Source organism: Thermobia domestica, chromosome 12 (genome assembly GCF_964235325.1).
Source record: "Thermobia domestica chromosome 12, izTheDome1.hap1.1, whole genome shotgun sequence".
NCBI classification, from domain to species: domain Eukaryota; kingdom Metazoa; phylum Arthropoda; class Insecta; order Zygentoma; family Lepismatidae; genus Thermobia; species Thermobia domestica.
The window spans coordinates 203,535,061-203,557,415 of record NC_137465.1 but is presented as its reverse complement, the minus strand read 5'-3'; the positions used below and the strand labels follow the sequence as shown (position 1 = coordinate 203,557,415).

General features: G+C 35.2%; 1 protein-coding gene across 1 annotated transcript in view; it reads left to right on the top strand.

Annotated features, from left to right (window-relative positions):
- LOC145665861 (retinol dehydrogenase 11-like) overlaps positions 1–21,365 on the top strand; it is a 34,438-nt gene extending 13,073 nt beyond the window's left edge. Inside the window, exons 3-8 of the mRNA XM_081732975.1 lie at positions 3,296–3,388; positions 8,195–8,428; positions 15,156–15,335; positions 17,017–17,126; positions 17,295–17,384; positions 20,238–21,365. Of these exons, the coding sequence (XP_081589101.1) occupies positions 3,296–3,388; positions 8,195–8,428; positions 15,156–15,335; positions 17,017–17,126; positions 17,295–17,384; positions 20,238–20,363 (833 nt within the window). The 3' untranslated portion in view covers positions 20,364–21,365. The remainder of the gene's footprint in view (positions 1–3,295; positions 3,389–8,194; positions 8,429–15,155; positions 15,336–17,016; positions 17,127–17,294; positions 17,385–20,237) is intronic.
- The last annotated feature ends 990 nt before the right edge of the window (positions 21,366–22,355 follow it).

The window sequence follows — 22,355 nt, the reverse complement described above, 5'->3', positions numbered from 1 at the left end:
CAGAAGAGTTGATAAGCAATAAGTTGTTATACATCAGAGGTAACTTTAGATGACGCACAAGTCTAGTGGCGTATGCGTGAAACTTGAGAGGGGTCAGAATATGACCAATGATAAAAGAGAAACAAGGGCAGTTCAATGAAGAGATTGAATTACGACTGCCTGCATGTAGTAGTAGTAAACTTACTAGAAACAACGTTCAGCACAGTAACAAAGTTCTTGCTGTATTGCACACACGAAATGAAAACAGAGATGGTCCTTGGTAGGAGAACGGAGATGACGGAGTTCTCCACTAACACAGTGTAATAACACACTCTGAGAATGCACTAAGTTCTTCTCTCTATGACTCTAACAAAGTCGGAGAAGAAACGCAAGTCCGGCGGGCGAAGGACAGAAGCCTGAGCCCGAAGAGTGGGCCGGAGCCCCCGGCGACGAGCACGAAGCTCGTGCCTCGTAGACACACAATGATTTCCCCCTGAGAACAGCTTGTACAGCTATTTTGTATTCAGGGAGTTTATTCACACGTTACGTACGTGGGAGTATAGTAGGGTGGTATCTTCCCAAAAGGGCGGATACTCGTGTGCAATGAAATTAGTCTTTACGTTTAGATTGGGTACTGATAATCTAAACGACTATTTAGGGTGTTAACTAGAATAGTCACGCATGCGCGTTATTACAAACAGTATAAGGCTTTAGCGTCATCTAGTACATAATATCCAAATTAAAAGTCAAAGGTTAATTTGATATTACAAAGAAAATCAAGCTTTATCCAGATTTTACAGGTTTCTTAATCGTTTCACAATGATACCAAAAATACAAGTGTTCCCAAGACACTTATTTTATACGGTGTCAAAATAGACATATTTAGTATTTTCGAGGTGTCAACTTCGGCGCCAAAATGTTAATTATACGTCTACCATGTTTTTGAGAACATCTGGGCTTAAACAGAGGACAATGAGAGTATTCAGAAAATAACATCAGACTCTCAGATAAGACACAAGGGTTAGATATTCCCTTGCACGTGCAGCGAATCGAAGGTTATAGGTTACCAATTCAGATCTGTTTCTCAAGATGCAAAGAGGGGAGAAAAAGATATGAGTTTCCTCTTACGAGAAAACAGCTAACTTTAAGTATTCGTCTGGCTTAGTTATTCCACAGAAAGAACAAAATATAAAGAGAGAAATTTAACATTGACTAATACCTGCAATAATTACATGGCAATAAAGCAATTAAAAGGTTTTTAAATAGTAATTATGAATTTAATAACAGTAAGAAAAGCAAAAAATTAGGTCGGCCCGAAGGCGCCTCAGGTCGGCCGCTACAACGTATATGACTATCTTTAAAGTATGATGAGTCCAGTCTGCTTTGAAATGTGGATTGCCAATCCAATCCTACTCACAACAACAACATTTTAAAACCAGGACTCTCTAATTCCTAAATAAATCTTGGAGGGATTCTTATCCTTTCACAGCTATATCAAGTCTAAACATGACTTTCACATTTATTAGGATTTGCACGAATGGAGAATTTTTTTTGGAGCAACAGGCAACTAGGATTGACATGAATATTTACTTAAGACTACTTTTTATTTATAGCTTTGTTTCAGGTTATTATTAGACTCAAGTCAATCCGTTTTTTATTTTCTATCAGGAACGTGTTGGTGATACAGTGGGTGTCCTATTAAATAAAAGTGAATATGATCCCTCTTGATGTCAATTGAATTGAGTATAGTTTCTATGATGATTGTCACTAAGTGTACGTCCTATGGAATCTGCGGGTTCAATGCCGCATTCACAAAAAGCTCTCCATTGGCTCGTGTCCTGAGCCAAATGGATCCAGTTTCTAATTTGTATTCCTATTTCTGCGAAGTCTATCTTAATAGTGTCCGCCCATCTAGACTAGGTCTTCCTAATAGTATTTTTTCCACTTAAAATTTTCAAAGCGCTTCTACTTTCTCCCATTCTGGCTATATGACCTGAACCTCCTAGAGTTAATGCTACTCACAATGATAAGTAAACTGTATAAATTATCCATTTTCTCGTTATGAAGTTCATACGATTCTCCGTTCCCGTCACTCTTGCATCCGAATATTCGCCCCAAGATTTTATTTTCAAATACCGTACTTTCAATCTGCGTTCTTCTGTCAAACTAAGCATTCATGTTTCGTAACTGCACATAATTTATCGTTTTATATATTTTATCGTCTAATATATATTTTATATATTAGACTAATTATCGTTTTACATATTTTATTTTAAACTTCAAATTCTTCCGCAGAATTCGGAAAGACAAAGTATTTTGGACTGAATAACAGTACGAACTTCCTGCTTTGAGTCGACATTTAATTTCTTCGTGGATAAGGTCTTAGCCTGTTAATATTGATTCTAAACATTCGAAAATATCCATTTTGTCGAAACTATTATTTGATATTTTAACATCTCCAAAATTTTGAATGTTAAAATCACGGCGAACTTCTATGCACTTTCACTGATTTCTAAAAATATTATTATGAACTTGATGCGATGAGCATTTATTTACAAATAATTGCTTATATGTGTTAGAATGAAGTTCACGTACCCGGTTGCTAATTCTAGAGCTTTCAGTCGGTGCACGATTGACCATTATCAAAAATTTTGCGTGTTTCCACCATTATACTCTTCGCTAAATTCCTGATTTAGGATCAATATACGCTGAACTATAAATATATTTCGGTGGGTATACGCTGTATACCCCATATACTCCCCATCGTGTTCCTTCTAGGTACCATTTCGATGCCTAGGATTTAGTGTCCTTATGTCCTATTCTTGTCGAAATGTGCTTAGTAAAATGCTGAGAGATCCCGAGGGGGGAGAGTGAAGAGCATTGTGTTGACCTCGTGACCTTCTGTAGGTGTAGAGGCCTTCATACCCTCTGATGATCGCATTGGTCTCTCCCGAAATTGGCGAATTCCTTTATTTCAGATACTTTTAACTTACTTTTATACTTTTTAAATCTTTACTGGCAGAAATTGCTGATTTTTTTTTCCATAGTGAGAACCAAATGGTAGACGTAATATAAAACGTGTATAATGTAGACGTCTTTAATTCTTTTAAAACATTGATACATTAAGACATTGATGTATCAGGTTTTGCATTACTGAGCTCTCTTAGGTCATGTTGTAAAGATAAGAAATAAAAATTGAAATCATATTGAGTTGAAACCCAAATGTGAATGGAGAGAATTGTACTGATAATAAGAGGCTATTTGTAGTTAGGTTATTTTAATAACATACTAATTGTTATGATTTCCGTTGATTTAGGTCTGGGGAAGGCGACGGCCATTGACTTAGCCAACAGAGGAGCCAAAGTGATCTTGGGTTGTCTCTACATGGATGAAGCTAAGGATGCTCAAGGTAAGGAATAAATAGTTCTAACGTCCAAACCTAATCATCTACTAGAGTCAGTTGTAACTGGATGCTCTGTGACGTGAAAGTTCAGTAAATCACACGAACAGAGCAGCGAGTGCATTGACAAACACTGTAGCGACAAGGAGAAAAGAACATTGACGCCGTTATCAATTGCTTTGTACGTACACCCTTCGTGGACAATTAAACACTGGTAACCCTCATCTATATCTTTCTTCCGTTTTATCCTTTCCTTTCTTTGGCACTGCCTGTTTCTCTCTATCACTACTCTGAATGTACGGCATATCCTACCCTCGAACACGTGGGAATTATTTATCTTGAAGAAAATGGGAAAACGGAAATAAGTTAAACGTGACGTCGGGCAGTGCGATGTTGCCACTAATAATGCTACTGGTAGAGATAAGTGACTCATTATAGTGTCGATGAAATTGACCCGTTTTCAGCGGTACACTGTAAAAAATAAAACACAATTAAAACACCTTTAGTATAGATGTTGAGAGGAAAATATGACAAAATAGTGTTTATAATGTGTGCTTCATGTGCCCAAAAGAGTTAATTCTCCAAAAACAATATCTAGTATGACATATTTAAAATACTTCTCGGCAAACAGATCGAAAACAAAGTGATCACATACATTTTGCACATTTTGTACATACATCTGGGACATACTTGGACAACACAGTGTCTACAAGGGATGAATTTGTGTCATCTGGTAGTGTTCAGAGAGTGTTCGTAATGTGTATAGTGTCTTACTGTGTCTAAAAGTAGTTTCTTTATTTTTTGCAGTGTACGTTGTTGTAAAAATTGTTTTCCTTCATTTTTCTGTAACATTACATAGTTTTCAAAGCTATGGATCTTTAAACTTTATTTATTCATGTTTTCGGCAGCCTGATATAACTCCAAAAGGAAGCATTTGTGCACCTATACACACATAAATATATATCGGGTATTTTCTTGGTAATGAAAAATTTACAAGGTGCTTCTGTGTGCTTAAATTCCTGGAAAAGGAAATATTTCTGAAATATTCTATTTAATAAGTGAAAAAATATTGCATAAAAGTTCCTCTACTCATGTAAAGATTATTTTTGTAACAAAATAAGAAGTTCTGGATTGATTTATTTGTAGGTTCATTCACTGAATGAACTTTGTAACGATGAACTTCGAAAAAGCTGATGTAATTTTTATAAAGGGCAGTTATACAATTCGTAGTCCACTACTAAACAATATTCTACAAACACAATTGTGTTTCAAACATAACTATTCATTATCCAGAGATATGATTACAAAGGCTATTCAATTACTTTAACATCATAATTCAGCAATACTATTTTCTACATACAGTACAATTTGACAATTTAGTTATTTTGTGCTTAATTTGGGGATGTTAATTGAGTGATATTGAGCGTTTTTTATTTATTATTTAGAATAAGTGGGAATGAATTAAATTTATATATATTAATTGGGGATTAATTTTGATAATAAAATATTTATTTTAATTATTTAATAATAATTATATTTTTTTAAGATAAAAGTTGTGAATGTAAGTGTTGTGAGGTGATTATGGATAATTGGAAACTTTGTTAGTTGAGTATTGCTTATTGAGTACTGAGCATTTGAGCCCTGAATAGGAGTAACATATATTTTATTTTTTTAGATGACGCTTGCTGATGATTTAGGTGTTGCATTTAGTATTGCCAAGTTGACACTTTTTATGAATGGTTGTTGTAGATGAGCATTGAGTTTAGTTTATTTTTAAATGGTAAAGATGAATTGATGATTTTTGTAGATAGAATATTGAATTTTAAGTTGACTGTTGGTTGATTGTTAGTTGACTGTTTTGCTTTTTGTTGCTTTAATTGATTACTTTGACTGATTGTTTAAAGACTTTTTGAAGACTAATAATTTTGTTTGCTAAGATTGATTTTGTTTGCCGAGACTGATTTTGTTTGCCGAGATTGATTTTGTTTGCCCTGAAGATTTTTTGTTTTTGTTTTTGTTTAATTTGTTTTTTTTAGAATTTTTTTTGTTGTTTGCTGGATGGCACGTGTGACCTTCTTGTAACATTTATTTTAATTATTTAATAATAATTATATTTTTTTAGATAAAAGTTGTGAATGTAAGTGTTGTGAGGTGATTATGGATAATTGGAAACTTTGTTAGTTGAGTATTGCCTATTGAGTACTGAGCATTTGAGCCCTGAATAGGAGTAACACATATTTTATTTTTTTAGATGACGCTCGCTGATGATTTAGGTGTTGCATCCAGTATTGCCAAGTTGATACTTTTTATGAATGGTTGTTGTAGATGAGCATTGAGTTTAGTTTACTTTTAAATGCTAAAGATGAATTGACGATTTTCGTAGATAGAATATTGAATTTTAAGTTGACTGTTGGTTGATTGTTAGTTGACTGTTTTGCTTTTTGTTGCTTTAATTGATTACTTTGACTGATTGCTCAAAGACTTTTTGAAGACTAATAATTTTGTTTGCTAAGACTGATTTTGTTTGCCGAGACTGATTTTGTTTGCCGAGATTGATTTTGTTTGCCCTGAAGACCTTTTGTTTTTTTGGTTTTGTTTAATTTGGTTTTTTTAGAATTTTTTTTTTTTTGTTGTTTGCTGGATGGCACGTGTGACCTTCTTTTACTTGGAAGAATAAATTTTTTTTTTTGTGTTAAGACTTAAAAACTGCAACTTTTGACATACTCCGATTTTTTGATTTTAAGCAATTTTTTTATATTTGTGAATGTGTGAAATGTTTATAAAAGCTTACAATTTTTTTTTTATAATTTACAGAATTTAGCCTATGTAGGAATTGACGCATTGTATGTATTGTTTTTTGCATTGGCAGACTTTTAATGAAACATTTTATTTATATAATTTTGCTGACCATTAAATAATAACTTTTTTTAGTTTGCATTAAACTTAACTTGTAACCATTATTTACCTTCACCTAATTATTTTTATAAAACGCGATTTTTGCAAAATAAATAAATATTGATTGATAAAATAAAATTATTATACATAATTTTTTGATTTAAAACGGATATTGCCACAAATTATTTTAATATGACATTAACAAAATTAAAACTACTTGGTATTATTAATACGCGGTTTGTTCCCAAAACTGTAGTATCTTTACCCACACCATTCTTCCCTCTGCAAGAATGGAAGAACCACCTTACTATCAGGAGGCCTGTCACAATTAACTTTCGAGGAAAGGATGAGATGTCACTCAAAGATAACAGCACCAAATTTGGTGTAGGAGTAGGTAATAGGAATAGAAAAGAACATGTGGAAGCATTCGTCTCGCAGGCGTTCGGAATCAGATATAATGGGCCCTACACTTCTGAAGAAGTATGGCCCGTCAATCAGATATTGATGGGTTAGTCTCTTTGCTCGCCTTTGCGGCCAATGCAGAAGAAGTTAAATAAAATAGAATGAAAACAGGAAAGATAAGCTGAACAGAAAATGTGTCAATATCCGCCCTCAGTCCCACCAGCTGAATGCCGGGATACTAATCTATCAACTGCCCTTGCTATTACCCCTTATCTCTTGTGCATTGGGTATGCATCACTGGGAGTTCGGGAGTTCGACAAGGATGCTGCCTCTCGCCAACACTATTTAATGCCTATCTAGAAGAGATAGAAAAAGAGTTTACATGATGATGATGGCATTTCGGTAGGAGGTAGAATGATTAGATACATAAGATTTGCAGACGATATGGCGCTTCTTGCAGAATCTGAAAAGAAATCAATAAAATGTTAGAAAAAATGAGAAAGGACTTTGAAGAATATGGGATGAAAATAAATGTTAGGAAGACAAAAGCCATGGTGATTGGAACGAAGGGGTCTGTGTCAAATATAAAAGTAGGAGGGGAGAAAATAGAACAAGTGAATAGTTTTCGATATCTGGGTAGTATTCTTAGTAATAACATGAAGTGCGGACGTGAAATAAAAGCAAGGATAGGAATGGCGAAAGAAGCCTTTAGGAGGGAGAAAAGTATGTTTTGTGGGACCTTGAATAAAGAGTTGAGAAAAAGACTCATAAAATGCTTCGTGTGAAGTGTTGTACTGTATGGGGCGGAAACGTGGACATTACGTAAAGGTGATGAAAATCGACTGGAAGCCTTCGAAATGTGGGTGTGGAGAAGAATGGAAAGAATTCGTTGGGTCGAGCGGAAAACGAATGAGAGAGTGTTAGAAATGGTGGGTGAGAAAAGAACACTTTTATATATTATTAGGAAGAGAAAGATAAACTGGTTGGGATATTGCCTAAGAAGAGATTGTATCATGAGGGACGTCCTAGAGGGTATGGTAGCGGGAAAGAGAGACTACAATTAATGGATGATATAAAAACAGAAAGATCATACGCGAAGACGAAGAAGATAGCGGAGGACCGTGGAGCATGGAAGCTTTTAAGCTGCGGCAAGTGATCTGTCAATAAAGGCACAATACCTATGATGATGATGATAGCTTGAGCAGCCCGGTCGGTTCCGCCGCTTCTGCGAGCCAGGCACTTCAGTTATTGCAGATGAAGTAGTTGTCGCACGATTATCATATAACTAACTTTCAAAATTTGACACGCGACTCCTTGTTGTTTTCCTCCAAAAGTATCTGAGATAATACGTATTTACCCAAAAATATGTGAGACATTGTGTATCTAGCCAAAAGTATGTGAGACAATGTGTATCTACCCAAAACCATTTGAGACAATGTGTATCTACCTAAAAGCAAATGAGACAATAAGTGTCTACACAAAACCATTAACAATTATTATTTGCTTTTCTTTTTCCAGATGAGATTATAAAAATCACAGGAAATCAGAAGGTCTTCGTGAAGTACCTGGACGTAAGCAGCATGGAGAGTGTCCGAAGCTTTGCTAAAGAGTTCCTGGAAACAGAGGACCGATTGGACGTTCTCATTAACAATGCAGGGGTTCCAATGATATCAGGGAAGACCAAGGATGGGTTGATGAAGTTGATGGCTACCAACTATTTGGGACACTTTTTGCTGACGCATTTGTTGGCAGGTAAAAACTAATCACTTTCAATTTCCTTTCTTCATACGAATGTTTCTGTGCGTATATATATATCTAATAGCATATGCAAATTTCATCAACGGGAAGCGAGGAAGCGCAGATTTCAAACTTGTAAATTCATATCTTTTTAGGATTTGTGTATACACACAGATTTTAATATGATAACTCCTTTCGAAAGGAATGAAATTTGTTGTTTAACGTCCCACGATTATGTACTGAGGTTAAGGTAGAAGGTGATAATGGCTGAAATAGTGGAATCAAGAAAGTGGGAAGAAAAGAAAACCCACACACAATGTGTAAATGTTTTTCTTTATAATGTCTTGTTCAAGGAGAGAGTTAAAACCCTTTGAGTACGCTACTATATATATGAGAGAGTTCTGCTTCCTATTAGTAAATTTTTAGATTTTGTAGCAAATGTGCAGTTCCTTTCGTTAATATCATATTTCTTAACTACATTTAATTATTGTTCAAACATTTGTTACAAACCTCCAAGTAGGCATATGTTTACATTAGATGTTCAAAATGTTGCCCGTTGCTTGGAACACAGGAGAATCTTTGCCAGAAGATTACAGATGCATATGCATCAGTCTCCATTGATACATTGACTGCTGTAGCTGCAGTGACCGATCGTCGTTCCATGCGCCTCAAATTTGTCAACAATGCGTTTGATTGTTTAGACGGGTTGGTGGTTTAGTATCAAACTCCCCTCTCCAGTGACGCTGCACTTCTATGGCATTTCCAAACCTGATAAAACACTTCAAAATGTGCCAAACACCGTGTGCGTGGGTTTTCTCGGGGTTCTCTCGTTTCCTCCCACTTTCTTCATTCCACCATTTCATTCATTTCTCATAATCACCGTCTCCTTTAGCCTCACCGGCATAAGCGTGGGACGTAAAACTCAAAGATTTTTTCAAAATGTGCATAAGCTGTTCAAACATTAAGCGTATTCCTACCGTTTTCTTATCTCACTAACCGTGCTGACAGTGCCGACATCTGTTGAGTGAATAACCGTACTACAACATAATTTTAACTAAAAACAAAGTTGACATCTGTTGGGCGAAAAACCATACTACAACATCTTAAATTTCAGAACAAGTGTCAATGCTAAAGTCTTTCCAGCCTTAGAACAAAGTAGACGTAAACAAAGCAAAATGAATTACTTCGCTGCTCACACGTGCTTTGGCAGCGAGAGACGTGAACAGCAAGATCGTCTGCTTGCTTACTGTCGTCGCATAATTTCGACTATAAGGCTACAGTTTGTTAGTGAATAATTAACGAACTGACACTGACTACTGCTATGTTGGAGATATACAGTATATTTTCTTAAATCCTTATATAAACGAGATTGTCTCTATTCCTGTTGTCTTCTTTAGTGTTTTATAACACGAGACGAAAATGGATTATTGTCACACATCGTAGCCGTGAAACTCTGCATTCTACAATAATTTTAAATGAGTGGGGAAGGCGCGTGAACGCATACGCATGCGCAGTGAATACTATACGTCCAGATACGGGTGTGGTTGAAATAAAGTTACATCTGTTGTTAAATATTATATATATTGCGCTTATTATCACAAAATATAGGATAAATTCAGATATTTTTATTTGAAATTATTATTTTAGTAGGGATTATATTGCGGTAAGATACTAGTGCACTGAGACCAACAACCAATCACTGGTCACCGACAAACTGGTAGTCAGGTGGGTTTGTTTACATCTACTTTTTTCTTAGGCTGGAAAGAGAATAGTATCCTGATAGAGGATAAAAAGAGTGTATACATTTTTCTGGCGGACTCTGATACCTACCGTACTCTCATTAGCTCTTAAGCATCAGAGAGCCACACTTAAGATTAAGACGTAAAATACCACCAACAGCCATTTGACGCCATCTTGGAAATTAACAATAGGCCTATTGCAATTAATTTAGAGTTATTTTAGTGTTTCTTTGTTTTGTTGCTTTCATGTTTCATTCTCAAGGATAAACAAAAATCAAAAGATAAATCTTCATTACAAATAAAACATGTTATTGGTGCAAGTGTGATGGTAAATACCCAGAGATGTAACTTGAGGCGTGCAGACACCTGCCTGGTTTCTACAACTCGCAATTGACATCCTTAAATATTTCATAACAATAGTTAGGCCTATTTTATATTCCATATATTGGAAACACGCAACTCAAACACTAGCTGGTATGCAAAATATATAGAATTTATTTCTAGTTTAATTCCTTTATTTATGCCTTCAACAGAGTAAATAACTCTAATTAAAGAAGGGTTACAAATACTACTTACATAATTTAGAAATATTACACGGGCGTCTCTGGAGGGGGGACGAGGGAGATGCGTCCCCGGCAATATTTTGAAGTACAAAATGTTCAATATTTTATTCTAATTTAGTTTATTTACTAACGACAGAATAACAATATTATAATAAATAATAATATTTATATTTATTTGGAATATACAGTAATACCCAGCCTGTGAAACTGTTATACAGAGTTCTTGATATCCTGAGGGGGTCCGTGAAGCAGACACGTAGCCAGGGTTTCGTGAAGGGGGGAGGGTCCGTGACATGAAATACTATGGTCATCACACCAGGGGCTCGATCATTCTAAACTATTTTACTGGAACATATATTGGTTCGTTTAGCCAGGATTTCGTAACAGGGGGGAAGGGAGCGTGACATGAAATTCTGAAGGTCCAGGAGCTTGACCAATCTAAACCAGCGCTATTCAACCTTTTTTCTCGCGTACCTCTAGACTCATTTCGCCATCCAATTGTGTATCCCTGAAGCTGTTTAAAAGAAATTACTTCTGTATATCAAAATTGACTTATTAACCTTAATACACATGTTCTGTTGATTAAAAAGGGAGCAAACAGAGACCCAACAAAAGAACAATCAGTTTGCCAATCAAAAGACTATTTAAAAGGGGATAAAGTGCACATCCAAAAAAAAAATTAACATGGGGAATTTCAAAACATATGGGAGACACCCAGTTCTACTGAGGGCGATTTTCCCCTCATCCTCCCTGATAATTCGCATACTGAGGACGATGTTAAAACTTAAAAAACTAAAAAGTAACTTTGGAACTAAAGTGTTTAGGAGATGACTGAGCTTGTTTCCGGGATGCCAACTTGTTGATTTTTGGTCGAATCTTCGAGAGTGCGAGACTAAGAGCTGATTCTGGATTCAAGCAATTTCTGTGCTTAATTTTTATTGACATTAATGCACAGGAAACCTTAAAAAAATTCTCCAACTACGATAATTCAACAAATATTGGATAAATGCTTATTTTAGGATATCTGAGGAAGTACCCTCAGAAACATCTCCGCGTACTCCCGGTTGAATAGCACTGATCTAAACTACTATTGATTTGTTAGGACAATAAAATGAGGATATGTTGGTATTTTAATAACAAACTATGAAGAAATCTCGAGTAAAATAATAATAAAAAAACGTATTGAAAAAGATTATTCAATATTTACGTCCTTCCTCTGTTTATTCAAATATAATAAATTTCCTTTCCTTATGACCTCAACGATTATAAAAAGTACATATTCACTATTATAAAAAGTACATACTCAATAATGTCTTGTAAAATATTTTACAATATCTGCGTTCCTTTCTCTGTTGAATCAAATGTTAACAGAACTTTCTTCCCACATATGTATGATAAAAAATGTCTACACTATTACAGAACGGCACTATGTTTTCGAAAGCTTGAAATTTCCTTGACTAGTAGCAAAAATTCTGAGAATTCCGTACATTTTCTAGAAATTTCAAATTCCCTGACTCTTCCAGGATATCTCGTTCACCTCGCCACCATGTATTGTAAGTAATAGGTATACAAATCTCCTCATAAGAAAGAGTAACCAAAAGCTTCCTGTAGTTCATTTTTAACGCTGATCCTTCTTTTTCTCATTTCATTTTGTATCCTTAATTTTTTCATTTCTGGTCTCGAAGGGGGGGGGGTCCGGACCCCCCGGACCCCCCCTTGGCTACGTGCCTGCGTGAAGGTACACAGAAAGGTAAGAAATGGAATCGAAGATAATAAACAGGTTGGGCTAGGTAGTATCATTTGATGTCTCTTTCTTTGATGCCCCCCTTAATTTTACATGCTAGAGACGCCAGTGGAAATATAACATACCAATAAGGAATATAATAAAATAATGCACATGTTAAATAACATATAATATTAATTCCATGCATAGTAAAAAGTAAAATAAGTAAAACAAAGAGTGTGAAGATAAAACCAGCCAATGAAAAGAAGTAATCTAAATAAATCTCTACATATATACAAAAATCTACCATCCAGTAATCTAATAATCTTATACTCATGTAGGAGAACTGATATATTTAAGGGAGACTCGGGTTCGATTCCCGACGGGAGCTCATGTGGTTCGTATTCAACGTTAATCAGTAGGTCCCATCTCATATAGCCTCGCTGCTGAAATGGACGTTAAACTCAAAATCAACTCAACTAATAATTTTTAAGATAACAATATATATTAACAATGACGAGTGTCAAATAATGCTAAAATTAAAATTTTATAAAGATACTTACGTATATAATATTCATACTTAGCCATTTGAATTTTCAATTATAGATTTTGTGATTTTTATAAATGTTGTCAAGGGAACTCCTAAATCCAAAACTGGATTTTTAGCTGATAGGTCATTATATAATTTGCACAAACGTACTAAAGGAGAGTTCTTGAATTTTTCAGTTCTAGAAATATCATATTTAAATAAATTTCTATTCCTGTTTCTTATTCCAACAGCATTAAATGAGATATTTTCCAAACATTCTGAAATATCTATCTTATAGTTTACAATTTTATACAACAAAATTTGCTGGTGTATTACACTCCTATCCTCAAGGCTAATATATTGAAATTAACACAAAAAATTGGAGTACCGGTAAGAAATCCTTAATCATAGTGCAGACATCTGATATTTCTTAAAGCAAAGAAAGTGTAAAAATTTCTTTGAATCATGTCTAATGTTTTTATAAGTATGTTTTAGTATTCTATAATAAATTTTTTTATATTTTAATATTTCTTTCTCTTTGCTTTCACTTTGACAAATTGTCAAGTATTTCTTCGAAGTAGAACTTCGTAAAAGGGACATTCTAATCCTTTCAATCTTATTAGCCCATGGTGTTCCTATGATGTTTCCATTTATTATTATTATTATTATTATTATTATTATTATTATTATTATTATTATTATTATTATTATTATTATTATTATTATTATTATTATTATTATTATTACATTGGGAAATAAACAACATAGCACAGACTGCAAAACAGGATGAAAACAAGTAATTTTCCATTAAAAGCAAGCCCACTGATTATTGTCAATACAAATCGATACTAAATGCTACCAAATACTTAACACCTTTAGCGAAAATGTTACAACTTCATTATATACGAGGGTGAGTCAAAAAGTTAGTTGTACTGCTTAAGAGATAAAACAGGATAGAAATTTTACAATAACTTTATTTGTGTCGTAAAGTTCCATTCACAATCTACTTTTCAAAGTAATTACCTCCGTTACTTAAACGTTTGTCGAAGCTGCGTGGTACAAGTAATTCTATGCCATCTGCAAAGAAATCCCATTCAATGCCCGGTAACCATTTTTGGGCTGCAGCTTTTACCTCGTCATCCGAATGGTATCATCGCTTTGGAAGTTCGTCTTTCATGGGTCCAAACACATGGAAGTCACACAGTGAAAGGTCTGGGCTGTAAGGAGGGTGATGGTCTTCCCCCGCGCTCAGCATTGTCAATATCTGTACGCCCGTTCTCAAACATGTTGCACTACTTTGCTATAGCTTCATGTGACATTGCATTTCCACCATACACTTCATTCAACTACCGATAAATTTTAGTGCAGTTACACCTTCCCCCCCCAAAAAAAAATCACTGCACGCATTTCCAATTTGGACGCCACTTGCAACAGTTGAGACATGTTTACCACTGTTATTGGAACACCTCCACTTGCCTCGTCAAAGCCGCTACGTCATACGATACAGCTATACGTTTGCAGTGTTGCCACACAGTTTCATCAAAATAGCCTTTGACCCAAAATATTTACGGAGTGCAACTAACTTTTTGACTAACCCCGCAATAACTTAAGTTTAAGACATGTATTGATGGAAGTATAGATCTTAATTTATATATTTAACCTCTTTAATGGTAAGAACGCTTTATTGAAAAACAAATGGACATTGTACCGAGACGTGGGTGGACTCCATATATTTGACAGTCCATTCAACCTGTTATTACGTTCCTGCAGATGCGCATTACAAAATGAGATAATTATTAGTTAGTTTATCTTAAAGTAGTCACTGAAACAGACAGTAGCGTGCATATAAATTTCATCAACTGGGGTGGAGCGTTCAAGGACCAAAACTCATATCTTAATATTGTGTTTATTTTTACATATTTTGTTGAAGGAGGGAGTTGAAACCCGAAAGCCCCTTTGCGTACGTTACTGGAAATACGCAAAAGCCTTATCTATTACCAGTACAGTATAATATGCCAACTGTGGGAATAAGGGACCTTCTCCTGACAAAGTCATTTAATTTCCTGGGAAGATAAATTCAAACAAAAAGTCTTCCAACAACTACGAAGGAAGGGTTCAAATTTAATGCTACGTGGCTTTTGAGAGCTAATTTTTAAATATTAAAAAATGTGTAATTTTCGTCTTTCAGAGTTACTGGTGAAAACTGCGCCCAGCCGCGTAGTGATAGTGAGTTCCTGTCTGCACAGAGTTCCTTATTGGAATGATCTGAGAAGGCTGAAGATTTACACCAAATCCTCTTCCTACTCTTACTCCAAGCTTTTTCTTCTCATGTTCAGCATAGATCTTGCCGAGAAGTTAAAAAATAAAGGTAAGCGTTGAATGAATTAAACAGAAAACCTAAGAAATGATTCATTAATTTCTTTCTGTGAACAAATGACGAAAAGTTTCGTATTACCGCGAACAAAATAGCATTCACACTTCCAATTTCCCCCACATCCTTCAATGTTAGACAACCAACAATGCAGTGAAGATTGCTTGCTTGAGAACTAAGTAAGGCGTTCTGTAAGTGCTCTAGTTTGTTTAAAAGATGTGAATGTAGCAAATTGCAAAAAAAAAAAAAAAAAAAAAAAAAAAGTAGAATATAATACATGCCTCTGCAATGAATAAACAATCGGGAAAAAATATCGTTTAGTATTTACAGAGCAATTGATATTATGAGAAAGTTACAAATTGTCTTATTTAACATTAGAAATACCAAGGAAAAATCAATGTTGTTCAAACTTTTATTTTGTTTAACAGGATACAATATTTTGTAAAATTTCTGGATGTTTTACATTATTCGTTTCAACGTTACTTTTACTATGATTAGTTTTCATTTTAATATCCCTAATAAAACTCCTCCCTAATATATATTGGGAGGAGTACATAGGACCACATCTCTTAATTTTTTGAAATTTAAAATTTAACATGGTAGCTCTAAAATTTGGGTTGTCATCTCACTTCCTTTCATGGCTAAAAAATTACTAAAACATTTAAATTTCGAAGGTTATTTTTTATCTAGTTTATTCTCTGTGATGAGACCTCATTACCTTATATGGTTGAGTTTAAAGGTCTGTTCTCTTTTATAGAACATGTGCACGTTAACGCACCCCTCTTAAATTCTGGAAGGAGTACATAAGACCTTTGGTAGATGTACACACATGCAATAGTACCGGTGAATCCGGACTTCCACGTTGCTCCAACAATAACTTGCGGAATATTAGTGGCCTCAAATATTCGTCATGTGAGAAGACCTGTACACGTTGCACATGGTACAAATACAAGAATATTCATACAATACTCAGCACACAATCGAACGAAAAACATTAATTCGCATTTTTTTTCATAATCTTCTCGTGTTGATTCCCATCCATAATATGCAACATCTCCACATGACGTGAAATATTATAGTACGATGTCCAACATCTCTGGGAATTTTATAGATACAAACGACAAACTTCCATACTTATTGTCTTCCAAACTGTATATAGAATATAAATCCACTAGCTGTTGGTTTTGTGGCAATAATAACATCCAATTAGCACCTCTATTGTGTTCTCTTCTCAAGAGAATGGAAACTATAAAGACGTATCAGGTTATATGTTCTGATGAAAGTAAGAATCCCTGAGATAAAAGAATACACCCATGTTAACATTTTCCTTCGAAAACCAAACATTTTAATACTTATAGCTTATATGTTTCTGCGAAGCTTCTTCTAGAGCCATGAAATGTCAATATAAGAATTATATTTAGGGTCACAAATCCGTATTTGTAAAGTTCCACAACGCTTTTACAAAAATCTGCATGTAATTGTTTTACATCTCCTCACAACACGGGAACCAACCTTTTCCGGCTTATATTGATATATACTTTTTTTTGCTTCTCTACATGTGAGGAATACATGGGATGGACATATCAAAATAAAATGTTTTTGCTGAACGTTTAACTAATGTATTGTAAAAAGAACTGAGTGATGTTAAGATCCTAATGGAAGTTTATTCTTTGTGCAGGTGTAACAGTGAACGCTTTGCATCCGGGCGCAGTCAACACACAGCTCCTGAACACAAAGCACAGCTGGGAGCTTATTCTGGCAAAACCCATTGCAACCAACTTTTTTAAGGTAAGAAGCTTTAATTTGTTACAACTGTCATTATAATCCACCAAAATGAATATGACTAATATTAAGATAATTAAAACAGTCTTTGTGTGAAAATTAATATTTTTTGGCTCATTGCAGTTGTTGTACTGAATAAGGAAAGACATTTTTAAGTTTGTAATTATTTTACAGAGTCCAAAAGAGGCAGCTGCTACCCACATTTACTTGTCTGTGGATGAAGAGGTTCAATCAGTGACTGGAAAGTACTTCGTAGACTGTAGAGTAAGTAACGGAGGAAAAAGTAACAGTATTATCTCCTCCTTTTTTAAATTCACAAAAAAGAATTAAATATTTTGATATCAATGTTTTTAACTGGGACTAAAAGATCCTAAATTACAGACTCTGTTTTACCAAAAGATGCAGTGGATTGGTACGAGTGAAATGTCCGTCCCAGACGCGTAATTTCCAAAGGACAAAGAAATGAAGAAATGAAGAAATGAAGAATCAAAACAATTGCCATCTGTCATCGCTCAGCTCACGATGGGGTTCCGTGGAGAAAAACGTCTGAGATCTGTGACGCGAAGAATTCTGCAACCGTACCTTGTACCGCCCGAACATTGGATTTGGTTTTCCCAGCGAAGAAGTGACAGAGTTGCCGAATTGATAATAGTCGATGGGAGAGATATCCAGGTAATACGATGGGTGAGGGAGGGTTTGATACCGCAACTCATGGAAAACCTCCACTACTTTCTGCAGGACACGTGGCAAGCATTGTTCAACATGACAGCATCATGTATGTTGGTCTTTGCTGGATATTGGGGACAAGTTTGTTTATTTCATAGATTTCAACAACGTAGCGATCTACATTGATGACTTCATCTCCCCTGACAAAGGCATGATTATTACTGCCACCATAGACCACCATACCAGTAACAACATCTTTAGTAGATGGAGAGGTGGTATAAGAAACTGCCGTCACGATTCAATTGTCCTGTTCATTTATGATTCTCATAGGAGATCTGTTTATCATCTGAAGTGAAAATCCGACGCAGGAAACTTTCCCAATTATTCCACACACTGAGAACTGTACAATCCAGATGGTGATTCTTGTTGCCCAATGTCAAATTATGTGGCACTTGACCAATTTTTTCACCTGCCGATTCCACGAAGCAGCCGAACGATAGTGGTATAGTGTGTGCCTAACTCGTCAACAGTGACTCGAACACTTTTCCACGGCGCTTTTGAAGAGCTTATTCGAGCATGTTGTTCGTTGGTGCATGCGAGGACGATTTTGCAATGCTGTATCACTGGAACTGAATTTAATAAACAAACGGAGAGTGGTTCGTTCACTCGCTAGTCCTGGTTCAAATGCACTGATGTTTTCGCGGCTTTTTTCGGGAATATCCCAGTTTAATTCGTAACGGAAAATTATTCATAGTTGTGTGTTTTCCTTTGTACACTTCCATACAACTCTGTTCTACAACGCACTATGTCCTGAATATCTGGGTACTCCGGCCTATTTGCTAAACATATGCACAGTTCGACAGGTAACCTAGTCTAGCGTTTTGTTGTGTTGCTGAGGTGGGTTTCCCACCAGACGCCAAGCGGACATTTCATTCGCAGGAATTTAATAGTAGTCATAACAAACCATTTTTTTTTAGTGCATCAAGCAGAGAACTACTGCTCTGCTAATCGTACTGTTGCCTAAGCTTAGATGAATTTCTAATTCCACTTTTTATACAAATTTGGGAACACTAAATCCAAAAGAACTATTCTAAAACATACTCACCGACGGGGTCTGAAGAAAAATTCGCTCCAAATTGGGATGTAAACAAATATAAATATCTAACGTGGAGGTCATTTTTCTGGGGGACATCACCAACGGATACATGTTCGGAAATTGTTCCATTGCATTCCGCGTTTTCAAATTAGTGTAAAAAGAGGGATTTGAAGTTTATTGGAGCGTACGCATTTTTATCATTTTATCATTTGTATAAGCAGTAGTTCTTTGTGTATGTTTGTGCAAAATTATGTCAGTGCAGTGCATAAACTATGTTTTTAAAGGTTTCCGCCCGCCACTTGAAGCATACGGAAGGGTCTAATCTAGAGTTACAACCAAATATTAGCACGCACACAGTAAGCACGCAGTTGATTGGTTTAGTTTCTTCACAAAAACAAATTGTAAAGCAGAACCTTTATGAACATTACAGCAAAGGTTTACAATGGTTCGTCATAAAAATTGTAATTTTATGGTTAAAATGAGTACATATGAAGAAGCGCAGTATTAGGTATTAATTTCCAGTGGTGGAGTATTTCTGCACATTGTAATACCGATGTATTTTATGTTTACAAGTGTGAAATCATTACAAGTGCTATTGGAACTCGTATCAGTGTGAAACTCACTTTGAGTTACTTTTAAATGCAGCGTAGAAACATTAATCTAATCCAACCCTACTAATCTATCACTCCTCCTCTATTAATCTATCACAACCCTACTAACTTAATCTCCCCTACCCTACCCTAACAAGGTTTGACTCTACTCTACTAACCTAACCTGCTCTACTTTACCAACATAACCATACTAATCAACCTACGCTACTCTGGTTTACTCTATTCTATATATTCTAGCACACTATGGTGCGTGCATTTTGCATGAAAAGTCGTTGTTATATTCTGGAAAACCAAAGTGATTTGTTACGAGAAATGTACGTAAATGGATCAAACATTGGCTTATCTTGCCGTTTCAAGGGTTAAAATCAATGCCTCAATAACGTAGGTACTGCAAATATAATGCTTATTATAAAAGGAAAATGCGTCAGTATGTGACTAACACTAATTCCTAATAGTTAATACACGCCACTTTACTACATGTGCTGCCTGCCTACGTAGCAAAACGGCGAATATTGACTATTAGGAATTAGCGTTAGTCACAGATGGAGACAATTTTCTTTTATATTATAATAAAGATCTTGAATTTTCCAATCAGTTTTCACAAAATAATGATTCCCTGATCTTAACAATAAAGCATGTTCCTAAAAACTAAATCATTTTCTTTTACCTAACTTAGAATACACTTATCAACAGTACTCATGAGTAATTGATTGTTGTCTAATTATTAATTTATTTATTGACCAGCCGGCGAAAGTGAGTCGTCTTGTTGAAGATGCTGCCTTCAGGAAGAAGCTATGGCTGAAGAGTGAGGAGCTAGTGAAGATGAAGCCGGAGGAGAAACTAGACAGGATTCTGGACAATGAGGCATAATGCGGCACTAAGTTGCCGACCACAAGGTGTCCAAGTCAAGAGTCTGGGTTCCGGTTAGGGCATGTGGGTTTGTAATCATTTCCCTATTCATTTCGTCATCATAATCCCCATATTCTTCATCATTCTTTTAATTTATAGGGTGTAATCATAAGTGGTAAGATTCAAATAAGGAATGAAGCTATGAAATAAAAATGAGGAGCCTGGCTGAATGTCACGACTACTTTGGAACTAGTTCCTTTCCCTGATAAATGATTCTAAAGACTAAGTGAATTGGCCTTCGTAATAGAATGTGCAATACGATAGGGAATGGAGTGAGCCAGTGCCAACGTATGTCACATACGGATCAAGGATGACTTCGAACTTGTCCATTTTTTCACCGTACTTTCTTATAGGCTAACAAGTAATACATCTGCCGCCATGAGAGACATATTGTTTTATAACAAGGAGTCTTTAGTTCCCTCGTGGCTCTATTATTAGCGTACGTGCCCTTAGTGCGAGAGACCATGGGTTCGATTCTCATTAGGAGCCTATGTGATTCGGATTCCACTTGAAGTTGTAGATCCAAGTGTCATATAGCCTCAGATCTGCAAGGGACGCTAAACTCACATCAAGCAACTAATTAACGAAGTCATATATATATATATAATATAATATTAATGGAAACTAATCTTCGAAACAGACATGTTCGTTTTGTCTTCCATTTTTCTTAAGTAGGTCATAAGAAAATCATTTGATAACGTTGGACTGTAGGCAACTTCAAACTTCTAAAATGTTGAATGGAATGGAATTCAAACTGGCTTTGGATTGATTCACAACTAAGAGTGTAGAATAGAATTTTTTCAAAGCATTGTAATTTGCGTTACAGTTTCGGAATTCATCGTTGCCTTCATCTAACACATTATCAACATCTGTGAGAAAGTGGACCATGTAGAGGTATCCAAACTTGCGAACTATGTGCTCGATCTTAATAAATGTGCACGAGCCGTACCCGTGGATAATGAGTCAGAGCCAGACTCCGAGAGAGTGCAAGGTTTATTAAGAATAGCGAGCTCTTTGGAACCCAAGCGCAATTAAAGAAAGTGATCTTTTGGGAATTTAAGCGTCATTAAGAATGGCTACTTCTAGCTCTGATGAAGGTAGTAATGGATTGACGAGACTATAACACAAATTATTATCTACATACGCTTTGATTGGGAAATTAGATCTTAGCTTTGCCAAAACCTTTTGTCTAATGTAGAATTTTTTGGTATGGAGTTTTAATCCTCTGAAATCTTTATATTATAAGAAGAGATCTGAAAAGTATTTATTAATATTATTTTTGGTATTAATAATATGTTTATACTAACTTGAGTTCGCGGAATCCAATGGAAATCCCGTTAAACCTGTGTCGAGAAAAATGATCTCAAAGATGGGATATTTATGTTTATATTTATTAATATCCTAACTATAATGTCATTTCTCCTGAGGTCCAATGGACACACATATTTATAAATAGTTCCATTGGGTTCCGTGCCCTCAAATTAGTGTAAGAACCGAAATTAGAAATTTATTAAAGTGTGGACCATTGGTGTGAGTAATTTCTGCAATTATTAAGCTACGTAGAATTTCTTTTTTCTGAAGATCTCGACGCATAGATGGAGCAGAAAATGACATGAAATAAAGTGTTAGAATGAAATGAACAGTTGAAATTTCGTTCTCAATTTTATCACATTTGAGATAAAACAGCTTAAGTCAAAAGTGTTTAAAATAACGTATTTAGTCTCGCTCTTCACTATCTTCAGCACAATCATAAATTATTATATATTTAAGATAGTAAAAGTCAGGAGTAGCAATTATAAAACTTAAACATTAAGATTCAACCAGTAAAAGTAGAATGATCCTGATCTGATAACTGAAAGAACTGTATTGAAGATCAAATTTATTTTCAATATATTATGTATTGCTATAAAATTCTAAAATTACAAAATTTACTGTTATATATATATATGATTG